General features: G+C 34.8%; 1 protein-coding gene and 1 long non-coding RNA gene across 9 annotated transcripts in view; both read right to left on the bottom strand.

Annotated features, from left to right (window-relative positions):
• The window catches only part of Dsx (transcription factor doublesex), a 109,409-nt gene that overhangs the window by 48,999 nt on the left and 37,471 nt on the right, over positions 1–22,939 (bottom strand). For 4 of the 8 annotated variants that reach the window (XM_072013327.1, XM_072013326.1, XM_072013325.1 and 1 more), the window contains one exon: positions 20,917–21,060. In XM_072013327.1, coding sequence (XP_071869428.1) covers positions 20,917–21,060 — 144 coding nt within the window. Of the gene's footprint in view, positions 1–59; positions 237–19,181; positions 19,383–19,830; positions 20,729–20,916; positions 21,061–22,939 lie in introns of all 8 variants that reach the window. The other 4 variants (XR_011801120.1, XR_011801118.1, XR_011801121.1 and 1 more) reach the window with 4 other exon arrangements.
• LOC139992470 (uncharacterized) lies at positions 2,992–4,863 on the bottom strand. Its single transcript, XR_011801122.1, has 2 exons — positions 3,475–4,863; positions 2,992–3,384 (listed from the first exon to the last, which is right to left on the bottom strand). It is a non-coding gene; the product is annotated as an uncharacterized lncRNA (long non-coding RNA).

Genomic DNA, 22,939 nt, shown 5'->3' with positions numbered 1-22,939 from the left:
CATTTTGGAATGATGGAAGCAAGGCGTGGCAGTGTTACAAGAAAAACAAAATCACCTACCACTCACGGAGTACTTTATTTTTGCGCGTTGTGCACAATAAATTGATCCATGGCATAGTCGTTGTCCTCGACGCGAGAACGCTTGAAATTTGTAATAGTCATGGTAGTAATAAAACGTTATTTCATAGTCGACTTCGTTCCCTGTGAGTTCGATAGAGACTGGATTGATGGAGAAGACTGTGGGGAAGAGTTTAAAAGCGATTAGTATCAGCGATAGGTAGAATCGAATAAATAAAACAGGACACGTCGATACTGATGTTCTTTAACAAGCAAAAGATTTATTGCTTTTACCATATTTTAATCCTCTGCGTTTGATCCTCAAAAAAAAATTTTTTAAATATCCGAGAAAGATATCTATTATATAAATAAAATATTTATCTTATCGGCAAGAAGAAAATAATATCACCTTGAATAGAGTATCGTAGAAAAGTTTACGTTTACGATTAAAGAAAGTTCTTCGGAAAAACATGTTAATATGCTTGCAAGCAAAGGAAGAATCTATCCTTCTATCGTTACAGAAATAGTTGCATAATCTACGAAATACTTGGTAGTATTCAGCAACCAGAATAGCTTCAAAGAAAAGCTTCTTCGGCCATAGCCACAAACGATTTGCCAATTGAACATAGTATATTATTCTAGCAAGTTAATTCCAGCTAGTAGAATCTCACACAATAGCAAACAATCGCTATGCAATTTTCAGAAATGTTTGAATATATCTCGATAATCGTTTAACGCCTAATACACATTTGTCTTTTAATGATTGATATTTTGTGTCGAAGTTACACATATTAGTAAAATATATCGACTATCGCAGTTATATTAAAGTACATCGTGCGACAAATTTAAGTATTTAAATACATATTCGTAAGAAATACAAATATATTATTACTAAAATATATTAATGCTGAATTGAAAAAAACTCGAACAAATTTATTACTCAATTCATCTCTGCTGCTTTATGGATATTTAACGACACGATATTTTATATTCAAGCTCTACCACACACGTCAAAGAGAACAGTACGCTTATGGTAAAAACTATCATTTTCCTTTCGCGCGTCATACGAAAATTGATATTTGTATAAAACATACTTGCACGGTGGATTGCGGCAAGAAAAGTAAGAAAAAGCATTAATCTATATCCCGAGGAACAGAAATAGCAACGCGAGAAAACACGGGCAAAACACACATAGAGAAGAGAAACGGAAGCAGGAATTACGAGGTAGCTATGAAACAACACACGAAATTCTAACAAGAACAAGAGAAGCATAATACCCGACGAATCGAAGTCGTTAATTCAGACGAGAAAAGTTGAAGCGTAATCGAGTGGCGGCATACAAATTGACCGCGTATTAATGGCTTTCGTCAGGGACTAATTCACCGCTAAAATGAACAAGAGCAAGCGAGTTTGCGAGTGAACCAGTTCCAGTTCTGATTCTGGTCCATGAACGCGGAATCATAGTGATTTGACATAGTGGTGCCGGTGTTTCCATCTTTCTCTTTTTCTCGTTCTATCCCTGGGTGCTCGGTACGCTCATTAAATTGCTTACGTGACCGTGAAAATAATCGTCTGCTAGACGCGCCGCGGTGTGTAACTATGTACTCAACTGAGAGCATACAACGTTTTGAAATAGAAACGGCGTCTGGATGCGCAGCTCGTCGATGGTTGTTGTCAGTGTATCAAAGTTCAGTATTCGTGTGCCGCGAGTCGCAAGTGGCGTTGCATAAATGAAAATACGAGCCGCCACTTCGACCACGCGTCATTTTCAAGTAGATTAAAAACTAACTTTATAGTTTCGAACGCTTCCCCCTTTTTAACAACTGAATGCTTTCCGAAAGTAGGCCATATCCTACCTTTTTAGTTAAAATACTGTTTCTAGCATTTGTTTTTTGTTTTTTAAAATATATTGAAATATTTAGAGATATCCGGCTCTTTTTTTAAGTAAAGTTATAAAAGAACAAAGTTCGGTAAGAGACATGATTATCAAACTAAATGCATTAGCTAATATTAAAGAAATATATTTATACATTTAACTTTCGACATAGTTTACTTATCGCCTCTTATCTAGAGTAATCGAACATCATAAAGTGTAATTTTCCTTTGAAAATTAATCGAGGATTTCTTAGCGCGTATCGAACTTTATGCCGTTGCTGTTTGCGATATAGCTGATACATACGCGAGCCGGTTACAAGCCGACAATGGTTAGATTTAGATGTGTTTGCTACCTTTACACGTAACTGAAACATCATTTCATATTGATTAAAAGTGTGCCATACGTGCGACTGACCCATTGACACCGCGCTACGATCGCATAAGAATTGCACAAGAATCTTTTACATACAAAATATAATTCCTTTTTCTCTTTCTTTGCTAACGCGTAGAATCTCTCAAGTTGGCATTACGTCTTTAAATTCATTTTCATGAACTTTCGTGAACTTTCAGTTCACTTATAAAGATATAACGAAATTTGTATAACAATTTGCATTAAAATTATGAGAATTTCACTTACATCAGTATGAGTGTATTTCAATTAAAAAATTGTATTGTATTGTATAGTGTAGATGCGTTCGGGGAAATCCGTGAAATTGCATAACGTTATCGCGAAGGAAAATACAGAAATTCTCTATTACTTTGTTGATAATTACACGATCGGATCTGAAACATGATGGCATAACTAATATGGAATTTATCTAATGTGTTAGGAGAATTTACCAATAAAAAACGAAGTTCTTCTTTTTCTATAAAACTCAAAACTCGGCTTCCATAAAAAGATAATCGAAATTTTAATAAAACATTATGAGTATCAACATTTTAAAAACAAACCAATCTTTTCCAAAAATAATAATGTTCAACCTATAATTTCAACTGTGTCGTTGATAACATATTACAGTGGACGACTATAAACAATCACTTTAAAGAAGTTGAAGATGCATGGGGAAAATTTCTGCTTCAATATTTCAACTACTCCAGAAAGTTTTATCAATTGATTTATGTAAAATGTTTTAGCAAATTACAAAGATATACATCATATTGTAAAATAGCATAGGATATAGATAGATCAACCTAGAAGCGCTTATTTCCATAATTATTTTTCTTCTATTTATGGCGATAATTTTCATGTCAGCAAGTTTCCTGGGAGGTGAAGCGTTGCTGTTTCGCGAGTGAGCGCCTTATCTAACAAATACAACCATGCAAGATGATTACACTCCACCTATCCTTGTCTACGAGGTTAATTTTCCTCGTTCGTTCACGGTTTACACCATTTTCATTAGGGTATCACATGCAACGTCATCTTACCGATCACCGTAGGCTCCTTTCGCGTTATCTACAGGAATCAAATCGCATCTCTTCGTTTATTCCGTAAGTGCACCTAATGAATAGTAAAAAAAAAAAAAAAAGAACTCTTGATACACACGGAACGTGTTCCGGAACGTGACACGAAATTTGTAAATCTCAACAAGATGTATCGCTGTACATCAGTATCATTGTATCAATCAGCGTATACAATTTATTTTGTAAGCCTTACAATTCGAAGAGTTTAATTCCATATGAGGAGAATAGAAGATCCCAGTACTTAAGTAAGTTGACAGTATCGAAATTAGAAAATCATGGCTTATGATATTGTTTCTATGAAATGTATAATACAATTACAGAAATTTCACGAAACATTCTAAAGCTTCGAGCCAGTTATTTTCCAGTTACACCGAAGAATTAAGAATTCGTGTCGTTTTCCGTAAAATCGTCACAGTTGTCCGCTATGTTTCGCAGTTCTTGTCTAGCCGAGCGTCATTGACAAAATTAGAATTGACCGCGACTTTCTTGTCAGACTGTACCAATGAGTTCGCCTATTCGGATTTTCTCTTTACTTTTCGTGCAGTAGCCAATAATGAGTAACTCTTGTAACTTTTGCACACTGTTGCAAAAGTACACCGCGTATATCTATGTACGCGCGTGTGCGTTAAAGGAGCGAAACGAATGGTTACGTTGATGAAGACTTGCCAGCAGCCAGAGATGGGCTATACGCGGCGTGAACCACTGCGCTGGCCTCTAGATACACGGACACGCATATGCATCATCTTCTGGCGGCGACGCGAAGCTGTGCCGGTGTAACTTTCGTCGTATCTGTGTTATACAGATACTAAGCGATTATTGTCATACGCGAAAAGATTTTCGAGTTAGTCGGGTTAATCGCTAATTCGACGAGCCGTGTGCTACGGCTATTTGAAACTCTTTAGTTTATAGTTTCTGGTATTCGTTGAAACAGAAATTTGAAACAATTTGAATCTTTCAAAATGGATATTAAAAGAAATACTTATTTCGTTGTTACACGCGATACATATGCAAATATACGTGCGCGTCAACACACTACGCTTGCATGCAAAAGGCGACCCAGCAAACGTACGTCAGTCTTAGGAACAAGTGAATTACTAACTGTATTGCATACAGCACCTACCTACGATTCAAAATAGAATTCACCGACATATGCCAGTTAATTTATCCGAAGAGACGTATCGACCGCTATAACAATGATAAATTGATTAAATATCTTAGCAAGATTTATGGAACTGAGTCTATGCTACGTGTAAATATGAGCGAAATACAAACAGGAACAAAGATAATGATATTGTAAAACGGGCCAGTTACTCTGTCACAGAAAGCCTTATTTAACGCGTTATATAATTCGACAAAAATAAACATTTTGACAGAACCTGACGTTTCAGGGAAAACAACTACGTTTGTATTCGAAAAGAATGTTAATTTGTTGTAAAACTTGGATAAGAGAAGTATAACGTGATAGTGACCATAATATTTGTACCATAGGATTTACATACGTAAAAAACGTCGCTTGCATCGAATCAAACGTAAATATCTTTAACACGACAGAAGATAGGCGAAAAATTGCATAAGGCAAAATCAAGTGAATATACAGTGACAAGCACATAAATAGAAAAATTGCTTGTATCAAATTAATTTAGTCTAGTAATTATTGCTCGAAATAAAAATTTAAAGGGCGTTCCTCATAAAATTTATTTATAATTTATTTATAAAATTTTGAATTAATATAGAAAGGAAATAGACGTAAGACTTATAGTACGATTAATTAAATTTCTGCGCGAAGCATTTTTATAGTAATATACATGTATACTCCAATCATAAGGCATACCTTGTATACGGAAATTTTGAACGAATAACGCAATTCGTAAGTTATTTGAATGAGACACAATCAAATTGCATGGCGATTCATTAGTAGAAATTAATTACTAAGGTCGGCAAAAGTTTATCTTTGAGAAATATCTTTTTAGAATTCCTATGAAATACGAAACGACTGGAATAGCTGCAATTATTCGGTGAAAAATATGAGCTGGGTTGAATGTTTAACCGCCTCGTATCGCAGAACGTACGCTGTAACCTTGCAGTATCATGTAAGAAAGCTGAAGTTTAGTAGAAACACGAATACTGGATTGCATTATATAGCTCGCTGTCACAGTCAAAGAACATTTGGATATCGTTCTGCATCACGAAAGATATTATCGACTCTTCTTTGATAGAATACCATATACACGAGTTCCAAGAATCTTTGAAGAATTTTAAATTTAGATGCTTTACGCTTTCAAAAAATCATCGATTTTTATGCAAGCTCGAACGTACGCTCCGTTAAGGATATCTCGAGGTCGATAAGCGATCAACCTCTATCAACGTCATTGAGTTTACTCGAATTTATATGTAGAAAGTACTGTATGCAAGTCGAATAATTTTAATATTCTCGCTGAATCCACACGTTTAAATTTGTCACTGATATTTTTCAGCGGCGGAACCTGATTCGATAACATTACCGGCTTGCATTTTAAACGCTTGAATATTTTTATCTTTTACCTGAGTATTTTCACTGACAGAAATTGATTGTTAATCCCAATGGTAATAATAATTACGGTTGGTATTTTTCCAGGAAATATCCACCTTGTAATACTGTTCGATAAAACGGAATTGATAAAGAAATGATTGCATGTAGTCAATTAGATTCAAATAAAAAATTATGCGGTACATTATCTATCTCGAGGTATCAACATTTACACCGAGATAAGTAAATTTAGTCGATCGGAGTACAGTTAACCAGATATTAAATAAAATTTTATTGAAACGGGTTTCAGATAAACGAAGTTCTACCGTAACTATCTTTTTGATTTTCGTAGTAAAAGTTTTATATGTATATTAACAATGAAGAATAAGACAGATTTATGATAAAATTATGAGTAAAATTCTATCACGAGTATTTAATTTTATTTAGTACTAACGTGTACCACAGCTTTTTGGAAAAACATGAAATACATAAGCACAAAAAGAAGCGACAGAATAATGCTCATATTTTAGTCGAATCTAATTTCTAAACTTTTATGAGATATCCTCAAAATACAAACATTTGTCGGTGCTAATAATTCACCAGCATTTAAACGTTACCGATCCAATATCATAGCAACTTGTCGAATGGACAAATTGCAAGGAATTTATAAGGTTTAATATAAAAAATAATAATAATAATTTACATCGTATGCGAACCTTTATGCGACTGATGTAATTCAAGAAAATTAAGAGATTTATAAAATCAAATGTTTGCTCTAAAATGTCTGCAAGTTCACACTTCGCTGGCTGAATGCCGCGTTATGAATAAAATATTAACTAATATTAATAAAACATATGATTGCACTCAATATTGAAATTGTACGAATAGAAAAGTCCACAAGAATATTTTATCGAACGAACGAGCACTTTTTTCTTCGTAGGAAAATATTCGAAGAAATTGTGGAATGGACTCGTAGATTCATTGGAGATAATTTTTCCAGGATAAAAAAAGTCACGCTTTAAAAATCACACGCTTCAATGATCCAAAATGAAAATGGTTCGCAACTACTATTCAACTATGAATATGAAAATGAATAAAAAAGTTGTAGATACTAGAAGATAAAATAAATTTCTTTGTGCCTCTAGATGAGCGTTTTCCTTAGCCCTGATTTACCGCAAAATTTCAGTAAATAATAACATTCCGTTAAAAAATGGAGTAACATACTTAACTTTTTTAGACGAAGTATAGTAAACATAAATGAAAGGAAAGATAAATTTTTCGATTTTGTAAAGTTTTAAATTTCTAAATTCAATTTTCTCAAACACGAGTTTTCGAACGAAATAATTTTGTTCCAAAATCAACTTTGTTCGCACTCTACAATATATGGGATAATGAAGTTGGTTATAAAAACATTAATACGTTTACAATATGTAAACGTTAAAAGGAGTATCTCTCGCCCTTTTAAAATGACCACCGATTTAAGTCTCAGCTTGGTCTCCCGAAATACGATATTGCTGGAAACCCTAATTAATTACACCAGGTCCCGATATGGCGATTAATTAAAACGGAGCAACAAGGTATACGCTGGTTGCCGTAAAAATAAAATATGACGCAATTGACATCTCTGCCGCCACGCCCCATTTGGGAAAAATAAGAAAAGAGAATGCAAGCACTTCGATAAATCATAAGCAGACACCTGTCGCGTGGTAAACAGGTTTTGCCGCGGTCACTTTCACACTGATGCGATGCAAAATTCGGTGTCGATTTCAGGTTTCGGCTGCTGTCCTGTGTACCATAATACTGCTAGCAAAAATTCGTTTCTTCGTCCAACCGAGCAAGAATTCACCAAATACTGTTAATCAAATTCAATGTAAAACCATGTTCGTAATTTCAAGAAGAAAATAACTTCTCGTCGTAAGAAGAACAGTAATTATGCGCTATAATTATCGCGTATAAGTATATCAGGACATCTATATTCTCCTTATATCTACAGGAAAACTCTAACAAATACGTTATTTAAACGTTATATTATGATAGGTAATTGTTAATTAAAGTTTTTGGAAATGCTGCTTTTGGAATACAAAGCGATAGATCTATCGGACCATCGTATGATGCAATTGAAATAACATTTTTAGAATGAGATAACTAGAAAATAAAAGGAAAATGGAAAACATCGAATTTATATTAAATACGATTCATAGGTTTGTGGGTTCGTTCCGAAAATTTTTCCGTTCAAAGACAGTGAATATTCTCCAAGTTGAACCTCATCACCGGTCCGCTAAGTTAACGGTATAATTGGTATCCGTGGACAGGTGTAAGATTCGCAGCTTACACGTTAAAATATCCTCAACAGGGTAACAACCAATAATTAAGCTAATTCTCAGTTTTGTATCCAAGTTTCGTTTCATGAATAAAGTCTTGTCGTGTAAGAATTTATCTCGATTTCTGTCCCGAAAATACTCCAGAGGCTGTTTTGTACCTTATGTGTTTCCTCTTTTTTACAAGAAGTTCTTGATCCTACTTTACGAGCTCAGGGCCGTTTTCTTCGTATCGGACGATTCTCGACCCGATCGTAATTACAGACTCGCATCGGTAAATTACGTGCAAAATTTCTGAACCAGCGGCAAGCTCTCAAAGCATCTGTAATAATGGCCACGCTTACCGGCCAACAAAATCTAGATATGGCCTCGTATTCCATGTGTAATGAGCTCACGGTTATTATCAAGTGTCACAAGCCTGCAATGAAGATCATCGACACGCACGCAGTATAAGATAAACACACGAAACGACAGGAAATAATACGTATTAACAATAATCCTTTCGTGCTTCAATTAAAAAAAAAAAAATCGTTAACAATCTAAATATTATTGATTAAATGTTATTTTAAATATTAAGTTTTAAATATTATTGATTATTAATGAATCTAAATATTTTTTTCTTTTTTCGAGGGTGAGGAGGGGGGTTAAAATATTACAATCAATTCTCACGGAGAATTTTTAATAATTATGATGTCGTGTTTCCATAGCATGATATGTAACCTTACGGTAAGATTACTTCTTTCGATACATATCTCAATAAATTAGAAACTGGGTGACTAGTATTGGAATGCTTAGTCAAACGTGTGTGCGGTAGCGGTTACTAAATTTAGAAATTTCTTCCTTAACCGTTGGTATTCTTAAGTCTCTATGTATGGCTTCATTGGTTACATACCAGATAAGCCTTAGCGTCTTTAATTGGAATCGCTGTAGGATGTCAATGTTAGCTGCAATTATTGCGTTGTTTAGTATTACCGATGCGTTTGCGTAAGATGAACGTAACATGCGTTGATTTGCTTTCATTTATGTTAATATGCCATTCACGGCACCATTTCACAATTTTGTCCAAGTGCTCTTGAAGGACTGAAGAAGCTACTTCGGGCTTTTCATCCGCTGCTAGAACTGCAATATCATCGGCGAATGCAGCTGTAGCGACGTTGGCCAAAGTGGATAGGTCTGTCGTATAGATAGAGTATAAGATTGGTCCAAGTACACTGTCTTATAGTACTTCAGCCTCAACAGGGAAAACTGGAGTTGTAACATCTAAAAGTCTAACCTTAAGTTGTTAGGTAATTGCTTGGGTAAGGAGGCATGATTAGATAGTATCGATGAAGCAAAATTTTGTTCAACTTGTATAGCAGTCCAACGTGTCATACTTTATCAAAAGCTTGTTTAACCCATTTGCATCGTGGCTCCACTTTAAGAGGACTGGTCTCTATCACCGCGCGCAGTCGGCCGTAGGTGCAGTAAATGACATCCGAATTCTTCGTGGAGTTTATCGAAAATTTACTGTTCAAAACGACTGGTAGACGATGTTACTTGGCAAACATCGCATCTTACATTCTTTATAACAGAGGAAAAAAGTAAAAATTATTTATTTAAAAAAAAATTACGGTGTACCCGTCTAGCTGTTGAATGCCGTTTTCTAAATCCAAATTGATGATTTGGAAGCGTCATTGTCTCATCCAATGTGGTATGCAGGCGTTTGCTTAACATTTTTGCAAAGAGTGTGGATAGGCTCGACAGTAAGCTGCTTGGACTGTCTTATTTTCCTTCCTCAATACTTTTGTTAAAACGCAATAACTCAGAATGCCGGTAATCGTGTCAGAGTCAAGCAGCTAAGAAAGTTTCACATCGTCAAGACAACGCGACGTATGCGTTAATAGCAGCGAATGTACGAACTTATTAACAGTTTGCATAATGTGAAAGTTAACAGGAATCGGACACTACGCCGGGATCAATCGAAATGTATAAATTAAAAAGAGATATATTTGTCAAATTCGCAACATTTTTGATATTATAATAAGGTATTATATGTAAAGTATTAAAATATATATTATAATTGTAAGTAAACTACAGCGATCCGTAAGTGCATAAGCAAAACGTCGACAGTCATTCCATTAAGAAGAAGATTGCGCTAGAAAGATTAGTCAGATAGCAAATATAATTGTTCTAAAAGCTTTTGTCTTTTAAGTAAATTTCTGTGTTCTGCCTAAGATATTAGCGAATTGTTTTTAAGACATAGCAAAAGTGTACTTTAAAAAAATATCAGAATAAAAGAAATCTTTATCTAGTTATTTCTAGGTATCTCTAATTTTAACCGGAAAAAACAAGTTAAATCAAATTGCCAGTGTGTTGGTCTTAACCATTTTTTTTGCTTAACAATTCCACGCTCTTTAACGTTTCGTTTCATTTGTATTAACAATAAATAACATCGTATTTATATATACAAAATTTAACTGATTCCTCTTCGTGAACTTTTAACTTGGTCATCGTAAAAGCTCACCTTCTACAAAAACGATCTGTTTTTACATAATAGCAACTTTTGCCTTCCGTAGCGTGTGACATACTAACATACAACTGTAACATCTGCGTGCACGTTCTTCCAATAGAAAAGGTTAGCCTTTGAAGGAAATGAAACGATGTGCATGACTCACATAGATTCCCAGAAATACGTACGTTCTCAGAAACTTGTAAACTTTAGCCATAATGTTTATTAAGGTAACTTTACGATAACAATCTTCAAAACATATTTTGTATTTTTTCAAATTAATATTCCATTATTAAGCGTCCAGTGACTTATAGTCAGTAGTGTATATCGATGCTTACAATTAACGTCAATCAGAGTGATCTTAAGCAGACACGAAGCATTATCGTTGATGCGGTTGTTCACGCTCAAGAAACGTCATCAGTCATGATCGTCTGCAAAACGAGTCTTTGCCGTAACGACGTATTATTAATCATTTTTATCCTTGTGTTAATATCAATAGAGGCCTATACATGTGGTTACATTTGTATGCATTGTATCGTATATGAATACTAGTCGTGGATGTTTAATTAATCGTTCTGTAATTTAATTAACTAACTGCAGTCATTATCATTATCATTATCACCTTTTTCTTATACTGCATAAATGAATGTCACGTTTGTTTTGTTCTTATAGTTTTGAAGCGACATCCTTTCAATGGATAAACGAACGAAGTATTTAAACAATTGAGTCGCAAATGTCGATAGTGATAAAATCTGATAGTGATGTACGGATAGATAGGTAAGAAATAAGATGTACAAAAATATATATTATCTTTAGCAAAAAAAAAAAAAAGAAAAGGATAAATATAGAGTATATAAGTATATATGAAAAGAAGAAAATAAAAATTATTCATAATAGTCAAATAGCACATACTTTTGGAAAATATAGCAAATAGGAAAATGGAAATTACACTCAAGTACAAAAAAGAGCAAAAGACTTCTTTTGCAGTTTCAGAATGTGATAAAAAAATATATGGTGCAATGAGCTTATATTTAAAACATTTGTGCGTTAAACTATTAGAATGAGTTCACGATGACTAATTCGTGTAATAACAGATTGGTTAAAATTCTTCTTTTATTCTTACCCCTTGTTTAACATTTAATTCTCTATAACTAAATGTACGTGAAATGTGATAATTAAAGTTTATAATATATCCATGATATAGTATGTTTAAGATCTCTATCACTGCATGCAACTTGCAAATACGATTACATTAAGCTACTACAAATTAAAAACAAATGGACATAAGAAGGCTAAAAGTGGAAACTTGACTCACTGGTTTCTCGCAACATAATTATCATGGAGATTCAAGTGCAATATATGTGACAGCATGCGCCTCGTATATTTATTAAGAGTGCAGAACAATACAGGCGCATACGAAGTAATTGAAAAAAGAAAGAGAGAATTTCAGCGCTATCTATAGAAGGCTATATGTGTATATATGTACGTTCTTTAAGGTCAATATGCAAGAAATCACCGAAGCCTGACTCCTCTAACAATGTAACTAAATCACGAGTAGCGATCTTAATTAATCGTACTTTTTCGCTTGGTCGTTTAATTCGCGATTACCATAGTCAGTAGCGAACATGCCAATTGCACACATAATGAAAAATAAGCAAATACAAATGGAACATTTGTCTTGCTGACGCGTGATTATGTATATATCGGTATAAAAATACAGAAAGAGTCGGTACAGAGAGATAGATATAGAATTGTTGAAAAAACAATGACAAGAAACGAGATTCTATACTTCGAATGAACGATACTGTAGAAAGAATGAATAATTGCAAAGTAATTCGAATGCCTTCGTCGAGATAATTAAAGATACATTTGAATAAATAACTCGATCATTCAATAGCTTCTCACACATTCATCTTTCATTTATTTTGTAAAATAAGTAAATTAATAGTTTGTGTTGGATTATAATCTGAGCCAGTGTTAACAATTTTGGTACACAATCTGAATTTTGTGACCGTCTTTTACATGTTTACAAAGATTGAACGAAAGCTGGAGCTTTTTTTATTGAACTACTCTTACATTTTTTTTAATACTTTATCTATTTCAAACAATTTTTTTAGGAACAACTGGAGATATTGGTAACAGCTAAAAGCTATATATATATATATAGACTTAAGCTTAAAAAAGTACTCTATATCGAGCAAACAATTCTTACGTTTGTTATAAATAACTTCAATTTGTTCCATTTGTTCCAGACATTCGATTTTCTTCTTAAGAGAGTAAAATTGAATAGAACTGATCCTGTATCATTTTGAACATAGAAGAAACTGCATGTATATTGTTCACATACCACAAGTATCGAGAATTTTGTTCTGGTCTTTCAGAGGCTTATTAGACGCTATCTGGCCTCACTTTATTCCCTTAATATATTACGTCGATTGAAATACGATCTCTAATGGGTGAACGCGTCGATGCACGAAGCGGAGCATTGCCTGGTTTTTGTGAAAGTAGGTAAATTAAATTAAAAATGTAATTAAGTCAATTACACAAAATAATATATGCAAGCACCGGATAAATATTCACGCTGTTGTGGAACAATAATTGCTGCTTCGCAATCTTCGATGAATATATAACAAAAGAAATAAAATACGAGGAACGTATCAGAATTGATTAATATAAATATAAGAATATAAGAAATAATCTATTAAGGAATAAATGAAACATTATCATATTACACCACTCGATCGCGGCGAGCCGTCGAGTTTCGCGGTGAGTCAGGTGAACCTCGCCTCGATAGTAGGGATGACGACCATGTAATTACGAAGAGGATCTCTTTGTGCAATTATCGAATATTTCCTGTATTATTGCTAGACAACGATTGAATAAATACGATGGCAGTAATAATTAGCCTGCAGATGCACTTACGAAAAATTTGTATGTGCAGGAATATGCAAGAATATATAAAATATTAAAGGTGAAATAGTGTAAAGGAAACAATAAAAAATGGATACATTTTTCCAGATATTCGAAAAACAAAAATATGGGTATGATTGTTTTAAACAATTTTTAATAGTTTCAATTTCCTTTTAATATTTAACGTAACGCATAACGTACCAATCACAGAAGGTAATTGCGTAAGAAATTTTCATTTGGTTCGAGAATTTTCTTAGAACATTAACCTTCCTTTTTGTAAAAGCAACACTTGATTTCCGTATTTCTTTCTTTCTTCGAAATAACGAAGGCATTAACCAATAAATTTACATCACAGCCAACAAGAAAATGCTTCCAATCTTACGATCTATCTTGCCACTTCAAATACGTGCTTAGTTTGCATGAAATATGTACAACTGAGATCGAATCGGTCTTTTCAATTGACCAACGAATAGGAAAATAGTAACCTGCCATATTCATGTTACGCACTCTTGATTTGAACGTGAATCTATAAATTTGTCTTGTGACTTAATCTCGAAGCTAGCTATGCACGACCCACGCGACAGACGTATTTCGCGTATAGAAAATTAACTCTTAACGTTCCATTCTAAGCGAAGTTGTATCAACGTAACCATTTCTGTTCCATGGAAATCATAAATCTACTAGCAACATACACTTAAGTGACTGTACGCAACATCATAATACAAATTAACGCGCATTACGTCTAACGTCTATACGTGTTAGATGTAACAGTGTGGACAGTCACAATCCAAAATTTTTACTCATTTTCTCAGGTACTTATAAAGATGCGTTACGATAATTACATAATTTAAAAGAACTAGTTCTATGTCTTACTTCACTTTTACTATAAAAGTTAAGTAAGTTGACGTTACCTTAACTCGATATTTCATTTAGAATCTTTCTTCGTTCAATTCGTATCATCTAGTTCTATATAAATAATCCTACAGTTTTATGGAAGACAAAGAAATTGAGATATCGTAGTACCCTGATAAGCAATACATTTTTATTCAAAGCAAGGCCTAAATTAATTACGTCTCCTAATAGCTCACTCTAACAGCCCTTTTTCGAGTCCACCGTCGACGAAGCGTCGCTTCATAGACGCGTATTAGATGCTTCTCTATGCTTCTATGCAACGACCTTTGTACATCTGTCCACGAAACAGCAACGAACTGTTTTCGTCGCTACGCGTTTTCATCGTGACCACTGGCGCTAACATTTTCAGTAGCGAGGTGTACGTTGGAGCTATAAACGAATCTCTCGATATAGAATGAAAGCGTCTTCCTCGCGGCTCGACGTTTCAATAATGAGATAAAATATATCTTACTGCACGCTTCGTACTCTGAACACTGGCATAGACGTATAGTCACGTCTAGTAGACTAACGCTTCGTGGACAACGAGCCTTAGATTTATGCAAATTTGACGCATTATTTGTATGCTTGATCCTTGATGAGCAGCGTTTAAATCTATCGAAACAATCTCCATCGACTATTGAAGTCGCTGGAAAAAAATAATAAAAGATAGCGCATCACCAGCAATTTTCCTTTAACGCGAATATGATTTAACATGAATTTAAAGCATAACATATACATTACTTATCCCCCAAAAAGGGCGAGGGCAATTATTTCTTTGGCATTGAAAGATTCATCCTTGGAAAGGTTAAAAATGAGGACTGTAACTTCTGGAATTACCTTATCCTTTTATTTCTCGGAACAGAAATTATTCGTGCCGCTTGAACGACGTTGGTTTCTTTGGAACGGGCGAATGTCGAATTCGATATCCAACCTGTCGCATTCTCTCGTCAGTACGAGAAACAGAACGGAGCAACGAACAAAACGACATTTCCGCCGGCGCAGCGTGACGACAAGCGTCATTCTACTCTTCTCTTTAAAGGCATTAGTCGCGGTAATGCCTCGGGATAATTAAGGTATAACTTGTGTACACCGACGTTACACGCCCATATTTATTTGCTCGAGGCTGACCGCAAACGGCGTTCTTGCGCCAGCAACAACATTTTTCTTTTTACCGGGCGTCATTAATCTCTGCCTCAAGTGGCTAGGTGTAAAGGTTCGCCATTCAATTGGCGCGTCCTGGACTGCACACAAGTCATGTATTTCACGCGCACGAGTATTCAACTAACGTCTCGCGATTTCGTAGATAACACACTGGACGAACAGTGAAGAATATGTGGTATCGAAAGATATCGAAAGTTGTGTTATGTTTTTTTCAGTTGATAAAAAGTGAGGATTTAAAGGGAAATAATCGAGTCGATAAGAATGCTCGTGCGTCAAGATTACACGCTTCAGATACGTGAATTCAGCGTTGATGTTGAATTCATGAAGTTACGTAAAATGGAAACAGCTTCGTCGATATTTTCTATACGTAAACACGAAATTATTTATAAAATAGCTTGATATAATCCAACGCAGTTACGCATAAAGTGATACACAGATGTGAAAATCTCTGCTAACTGCTAATCGTAAGTGTCTTTGTCTGACCATCTCTTTAACGTGTTTAAGCGACTAAACTATAAAGCAATCTTTAACTCAACAGCACAGTCGCGTATCTAATTGCGGTTGACAAACTAATTTTCGGTGCGAATGAACGAACCAACAGAATTGAAAATAACGAAACGTTTCGAAAGTGAATCGAACAGCATATTTAGCAACAGTTTAACCACTTGCAGCAACTTATAACTGTAAATCGTCTACCTGTTCTACAACAAACTGGCAGGAATGCGACTTTCTACGTAGACTTAAAAGTATCCAACTCGACTTTCAGTTCCGTACGAACGTGTATATACATATATCTAGCTTAGAACGGTGTTGGCATGCATGAAACACGACATCTTCACCATAATTGCTGTTCCCTCGCACCGTAATTCGAGCTAATAGCGTACTACGCGTACGATCTATTTCCAGCTACCATAAGGCGCAGTCTATTTTTCTTACCGATAAGCTGAACGCGTTGCATGCAACTTTTATTTGCAACTTTTCCTTTTTACCATTTCTGTAGCGGGGGATAAATGCGTGAAATCTACAACACGCTTCAAATGAAATAATTAATGGCACTCGGGTATATGATAGTAACATAGTGGTAAACTGGTGAGATTTTTACCGGCTATTTATCAGTCCCGTATTATGTCTGCTTTAAATCATTCGAGTACGGCTTGTTTCATTATTGAATGTAATTGATAGCTTAGATAGTCTTTCTTCGCGCATATCGATTCCGATAATTCAGAGTAAGCTATTAATCGTTGCTACGTATTAAGTCTCAGAGACGCTTGACACGGTTCACCGTCTTAATTATTAAAGATTATGATCTTTAAATAGTAAATTGTGTACAGAAATAGAATTACAGAAATATTTGAAATATTACGAATCGAATGATCGAATGACGAACGTTTGCTTCGACAGCGAGTAATAAATTTTTGCTTGCAATCTTGGAAAAATTGTTCCGATTTTTTCTCCAACCATTGAAAATTTTCATCCACTGTCAAAGTCTTAATATTGTCCTTTTTCACTATATACCTTCCTATTAACTACGTTACACGAGTCATTCACGAAAGTCTTTTGTATTTGTACTTACATACGGAACACTGTACATAGAGAAATTAAGAATGCGCATCCTCGAAAGAACAAAGAAAATAAACAAAGGTATAGAAAAAGAAAAAGACAAGCGCGATTGATAAAGAAATATCCAACGAACGAGACAACGGATCGATATAAAAGCTATCATAAAAAATTAAAAGAATTTAGAAAATCAGCACGAGAGCTGTTAAGTTACGTAATCCGTTAAACATCAACCAGTGAAACAATGTACAAATGTTGTACGAGCGCAACAATATGGCCAAGGATGAATAAAGTAGGATAAGTTAATGTTTTATCAAAACGCAGAAAATAAATATATTGGAATAATAGTCCGTTAAAAGAATTAGAAAAATAATTAGAGAAAGAGGATTTCTATAATACAGTAGTCATATAATAAAGTAGTTTCATTTCTTCAAATTTCATAATATATACGTATTATAGAATCTAAAATCAAAACAATATTGGAGAAATTCTAGAAATTCCTTTTCATAATTGCGATGTGAATTCGATAGAATTCAATTATGTACACTAATTGAAAAAAATTACACAGGTAACGTTGCGTTCGCACATCTTTGGCTCTTAATGGGTGAAAATATTCCAAATTACCCAGTACATAATTTGTAATTTTATGTAATTTCTTTGTTCGTTCGTCTCTCTAAGAAAGAGCGATAGAAGCAACTTATAAATACCATCTAAAAAAAATCACCTTTCGTGTCTTAAAATTCTATGGTTTCACGTTTCAACAGCAGCAGACAAAGTCTTAACAAAAGTTCAAATAAAAGATCAAACGTCAGGATTACAATTAATCATTTCCAATTTCTACCTGAGTTTATAACATGCTTTTTGCGTGGTAATTTATCACACCAAATGTGCAGCGTGAACCTAATTCGTTAAGTCCAACAAAAAAGCGCATCAGGGTAGCGAAGCCATCTCACGTCACTCATCAAGACACCTTAATAAACAATGAAGTGGCAATTTGGCCAGTCTATTTGCAGCTTATTTGGAGGAGCTTGTGTACAAGACAGAGGCACGATGATCAACGATGATACGTGCCCCAGGCCAGCACAGGTTCCTGATGGCAATATTATGACTTACGAGCTACAGACCGCACGCTTAAGCGATTTATAATGATTGGCTCGAGCAAACAGTAGTCAAGTAAGTAAACTACTTAATAAATTATGCCTCAACCTTTTTCACGCCTGCTTGATCGCCCCATCTTTATAATTTTTTACTCCTGCCAAACAGAGGAAGATAGAGGGTGAACGCACCCGACCGGTTATTATGTCGCATTTCATGGTATTCTACCTCGTGTTATCTGGAAAATACTCATCCATCCAGCTAACGTGTCCAAGTTTCCTCGCGAATTGAATTAACACGTACCTTAATAGAAGCTATTTTAGTTTTGGATATATTTAATTAGCAACCCCTTGTCAGGGTAACTCATCCAGCAAATGTATCACGAGACACACTTTTGGAGAAATATTCTTTCGATAGAAGGATGTTTGTAAATTATTACGTATTATAATGTATGCATATATTTTATCTATATCATTGGCTTAATTATACGTAGATATATCTATCTCAATTAGCGAATCAGAATACATTAAATTATAAGTTACAGAATGTGAAGCTAATATATTATTCGTAATATGACGAAAAATATTCTGATTTCAAAAGACGCTCTTGTATAAGATTTTTCGAAATATTAAAGCCAGTACGTAGCTATTTTTTTTTTTTTTTCCTTTTTACGTCAAGTATTTTGTACTTTGTTTCAGCAATTAAAAATCATTTTCACGTAAAATATGTAAATTCAAAGCTGTGGTAACGAGTTTAATTTAAGTCTTCCTTTCATATTATATAATACGTTGTCGTCAGTTGCTATAGTTATATTACCTAATTAATCATAGGTACAAATTACGATATAATATACAAAATCCTACCTTGATAATCGTCGCAAATTCCACTTGACTGAATCAGGAATTTCTCACGCTCAAATCTTCACGTGTAAAATATTGTATTTTAATGACACACTGTTTTATACGGTGATTCATAAAATACCGACCAACACAGAAAATATCAATTACGATGTGATGACACCGAAAAACTTAACCTCTCGTATAGCAGATAATCTTAAGAATGATCTGGAAATTTAGTAATACGTTGTATGCACGTACTCGTAACAGTAGATAAAGTGAAGATGTTTATGAATAAAAGAAACAATTTATTCCGGTATTTGTAATAACGTATGCCTTTTAAACTTTATTCTACCTATAGTTATAACATAATTTACATGTTGCAGGCATAAGATAATTCCAGAAGAGATGCTTTTTGACAGGTAACATCTAAACCAAATTCAATCGTCCATAAAAAAAAATGGTAATATTCCAATAATATAACTTTCTTGTTTCTGATATTTTTGATATTATTTAAATTATACTTTTTCTAACTTATTTGCGAGAGTTTTCTGATTAAAATAACACCAAACACATATGTATATATATATAAAAAAAAAATTGCAAATGTAACCTCGATCAGAAATTAATTATTAAACATCTTCGATCTACTCACTTCTACGAATATCATACATACCTCTAAATTCTTCGAATTCCATTTCAAATTATCTTACGTGGCTTATTCGCAAATATGTATAGTGTACATATTTCAACATACATCTTCTTGGTGATATTAAACCAAATCTTCCTATGTAGACCAAATGATAAGGAATCTTGGAGCGTTGAAGCAAATATAGAAATCATCGAAGGACCGTTTTCGACCATAAAGGATCTTCAAAAACGATGATTTCGTAACTGAACCAGCGAGACGCATACGTGGAAAATTTTCTTGACAAGTGGAGAATCGCGTACGTAACGAAATTAGCAGCAGGAGATTGGCAGCGTAAATATCGCGAAAACGAACAAAGACGCTATAACACGTTAAGCGATGCTATTTCGGATTATTCACCCTATCCTGTCCAGAAATATTTCTTTATCGTAACAATTTGAAAGTTTCATGTCCCCGACTCTGAATAATTTTTCGGGGAACTCAACGTGTCGTAGTTTTGTAAAATAATAACAAAAAATTTGGAAATCAATGTAACGATGAAATCAATTCTGAACGATGATATCACGATGTAGCAGCACCACTATAGCGAAGGAAGTTTATCGCTTTAAATGTTGCCAATTTCATCACGCTGCAACTTCCGCGTGCGAGAAAAGAAAATCGTCTTCCAATCGTTGAATCACTGTTAAATTTATCTTTGTCGCTTCTCCAATGAAAACTTCAAGAAAGCAAAAGGTTCGTTTCCACGCGACAAATTGGAAAGAGAATCTTCCATCGATATCGCTTTTAAGAAAACTTTACGAAATTCAAATAATCATATAAAAAAAAGCCTGTGAGATGTTTTTGCCGGCATAACGCGTTCAAGTAGGCCATAAATTTACGATAAGCAAAAAAAATTTGTGGATTTTCGGACAGAAGACTATGGAAGCTAGAGAGAAGAAGATGACATTGTTACTTTCCATCGTTTAGTGTTAAATAAAGATAAAGTTGAATTATAATAGTAAATTCTTTTCTATACATTCGATAATATACTTGTATGATTTATTGAAAATGCCACGATTTTAACGCGTTTGTAACAAAAACACGAAGGCAAGTTCAGAACAAAGTATACTTTACCATCGACCATGCGCCTCACGACTTCCTCGGGATTAGCTCCTGCATATTTTAAATTGATGTACATCAACAATATCGCTTCCCAAGGATATTGGAAGAGTTCTACAAGCTTGGTACTATGTTCCAGCAGGATTTCCACGCTTTCACCTGCGACACAATCCAAACATCATACATTGTTAAAACGAATGTCACCAATCAATGTTTTATTCTATAAGTTTGAACATTGAAAAGATTAAGAAATATTGTATTATGTAAAAATATTCTATTGTACAAAATTATGCCATATACCTGTAATATATTACGAACATATTCTATACGATCATATTCATAATAATAAACATCGTATCGCTATTTGGCATTGATAGGTGATGGTACGAGTTAAAAATTTCAAGTTGCAAAGGTGAGGCTGTTTAAAATTTACAAAGAAATTTAAGGACGTTAGAAGGCTGACTTCACGCGAGATATGTCACTGCGTGTTTGCGAAAGTAATACGATCTTCCACTTATAGCGTCAGAAAACAACTGAAAATGAGCTAGTATCGTAAAAATAAGGCCAAGGTAATAGCGGCGTGAGTGCATCATGATTTTGTCCTCTGATGCAAAACTAATGAAATTATAAATAGGTCTGTCACTCAATAAAAGCAAATGTGAAATTTTTTTAGCTATACCACCAGCAATACCAAGCAACGCAACGATATGTTAGTACATTATCGCAAATACATTTTGTTTAATCCATTTGTGAGTCGATAAAAGCCAACGAGGAATTCGCTTAATGTGAATTCCTGTAGGTGCGAAAAGAAATTAAAAAAAAAGAGGGAAAAATAGTGACACGTAATAAACATATGAAATACGAAGGTTAAGAATACGTAATCCTTGTTTTGGAAGGATTCCAAACGCAAACTGTAGCATAAACGTTCTTGCACAATCTGCGACACGCGTGATTAATTTTTAACGCACATGTATAAATTCATTTTGCTATTTATATGAATTTCGGATCGTTGCACGTTTGACAACGCTCGTAATTTCCGAAACTAAGTTGAGAATGTATAATAAACATTTTCAGGCGGCGGATTAATAACTTGGGAGATTTTTCAGAAAAGAACATACATATTCTTTATGCAAGATCTTACGGCTTTCTACGTTTCTCACAGCAAATATCACAACTTGAAACATAGACAAACGGGTACGGTACAAATGTAAAGTGTCTATGATCTTTTTCATATTTTGAAACATTTCAATAAAATGCACGTGATACGTATAATTTAATTATTAGCTATGCTTGGTCAGATTCGATAGAATCTGCGAACTGACATGATTTTATTTTCGTGATATATATATATATATATTTCTCCATTACTGATCGAATCGTTATTCACAGTACATATATATACATACATGCACACAAATGCATATCTATGTCATCCCACGTGGTCTTCGGTTCACGCCGACCGAAAGCCGGCGAAAAGCGCGAGCCGAGCGTGCGCGTACGTAACCGGCAAGTAGACGCGTGTCGAAGCAAGTAAATATCGATTTTAAACAGCGAACAACGGCCTCGTTTCTCCCGTTGATGTTACAGTGTATAACAGCGTTGCCCGTAAGGGGTGGGAAAATAGCGATTCGGTAGAGGGGCGGTTAGTTCCTGCAAGAGAAATGGAACCGCGGAGTATAACGTTGGCGAACATGTACAAGGACAATAATTCTGCAGCCGTTATGACATGATATATTAGATATTAAGGCAGCCAATAGTAGCGCGTCCGCTCGCCACAGCTCCGCCTATATAAGAGGCCTTCTGGATCGTTTTTAAAAGGCGGAAATGGTTCTCCCCTCCTGCCGCTATAGCTCTGCGCTGTACACTCTCTTTTGCCTCGTTCCGTTACTGTCTCCCCTTCTACTACACTGTCTGTCGCTTTTTCCAAGCAAACCCGAGTCTCCCTCTCCCGTATTGCCATCCCCCGGCGTTCTATCGGATAGACACCACGACGCGGACCACAGGTGCCGCGCCACCCGGACGCCAGGCGTTGGTTCCC

This window comes from Bombus fervidus, chromosome 11 (genome assembly GCF_041682495.2).
Source record: "Bombus fervidus isolate BK054 chromosome 11, iyBomFerv1, whole genome shotgun sequence".
In the NCBI taxonomy this organism is placed as follows: domain Eukaryota; kingdom Metazoa; phylum Arthropoda; class Insecta; order Hymenoptera; family Apidae; genus Bombus; species Bombus fervidus.
This window is presented reverse-complemented; position numbering and strand designations above follow the sequence as displayed.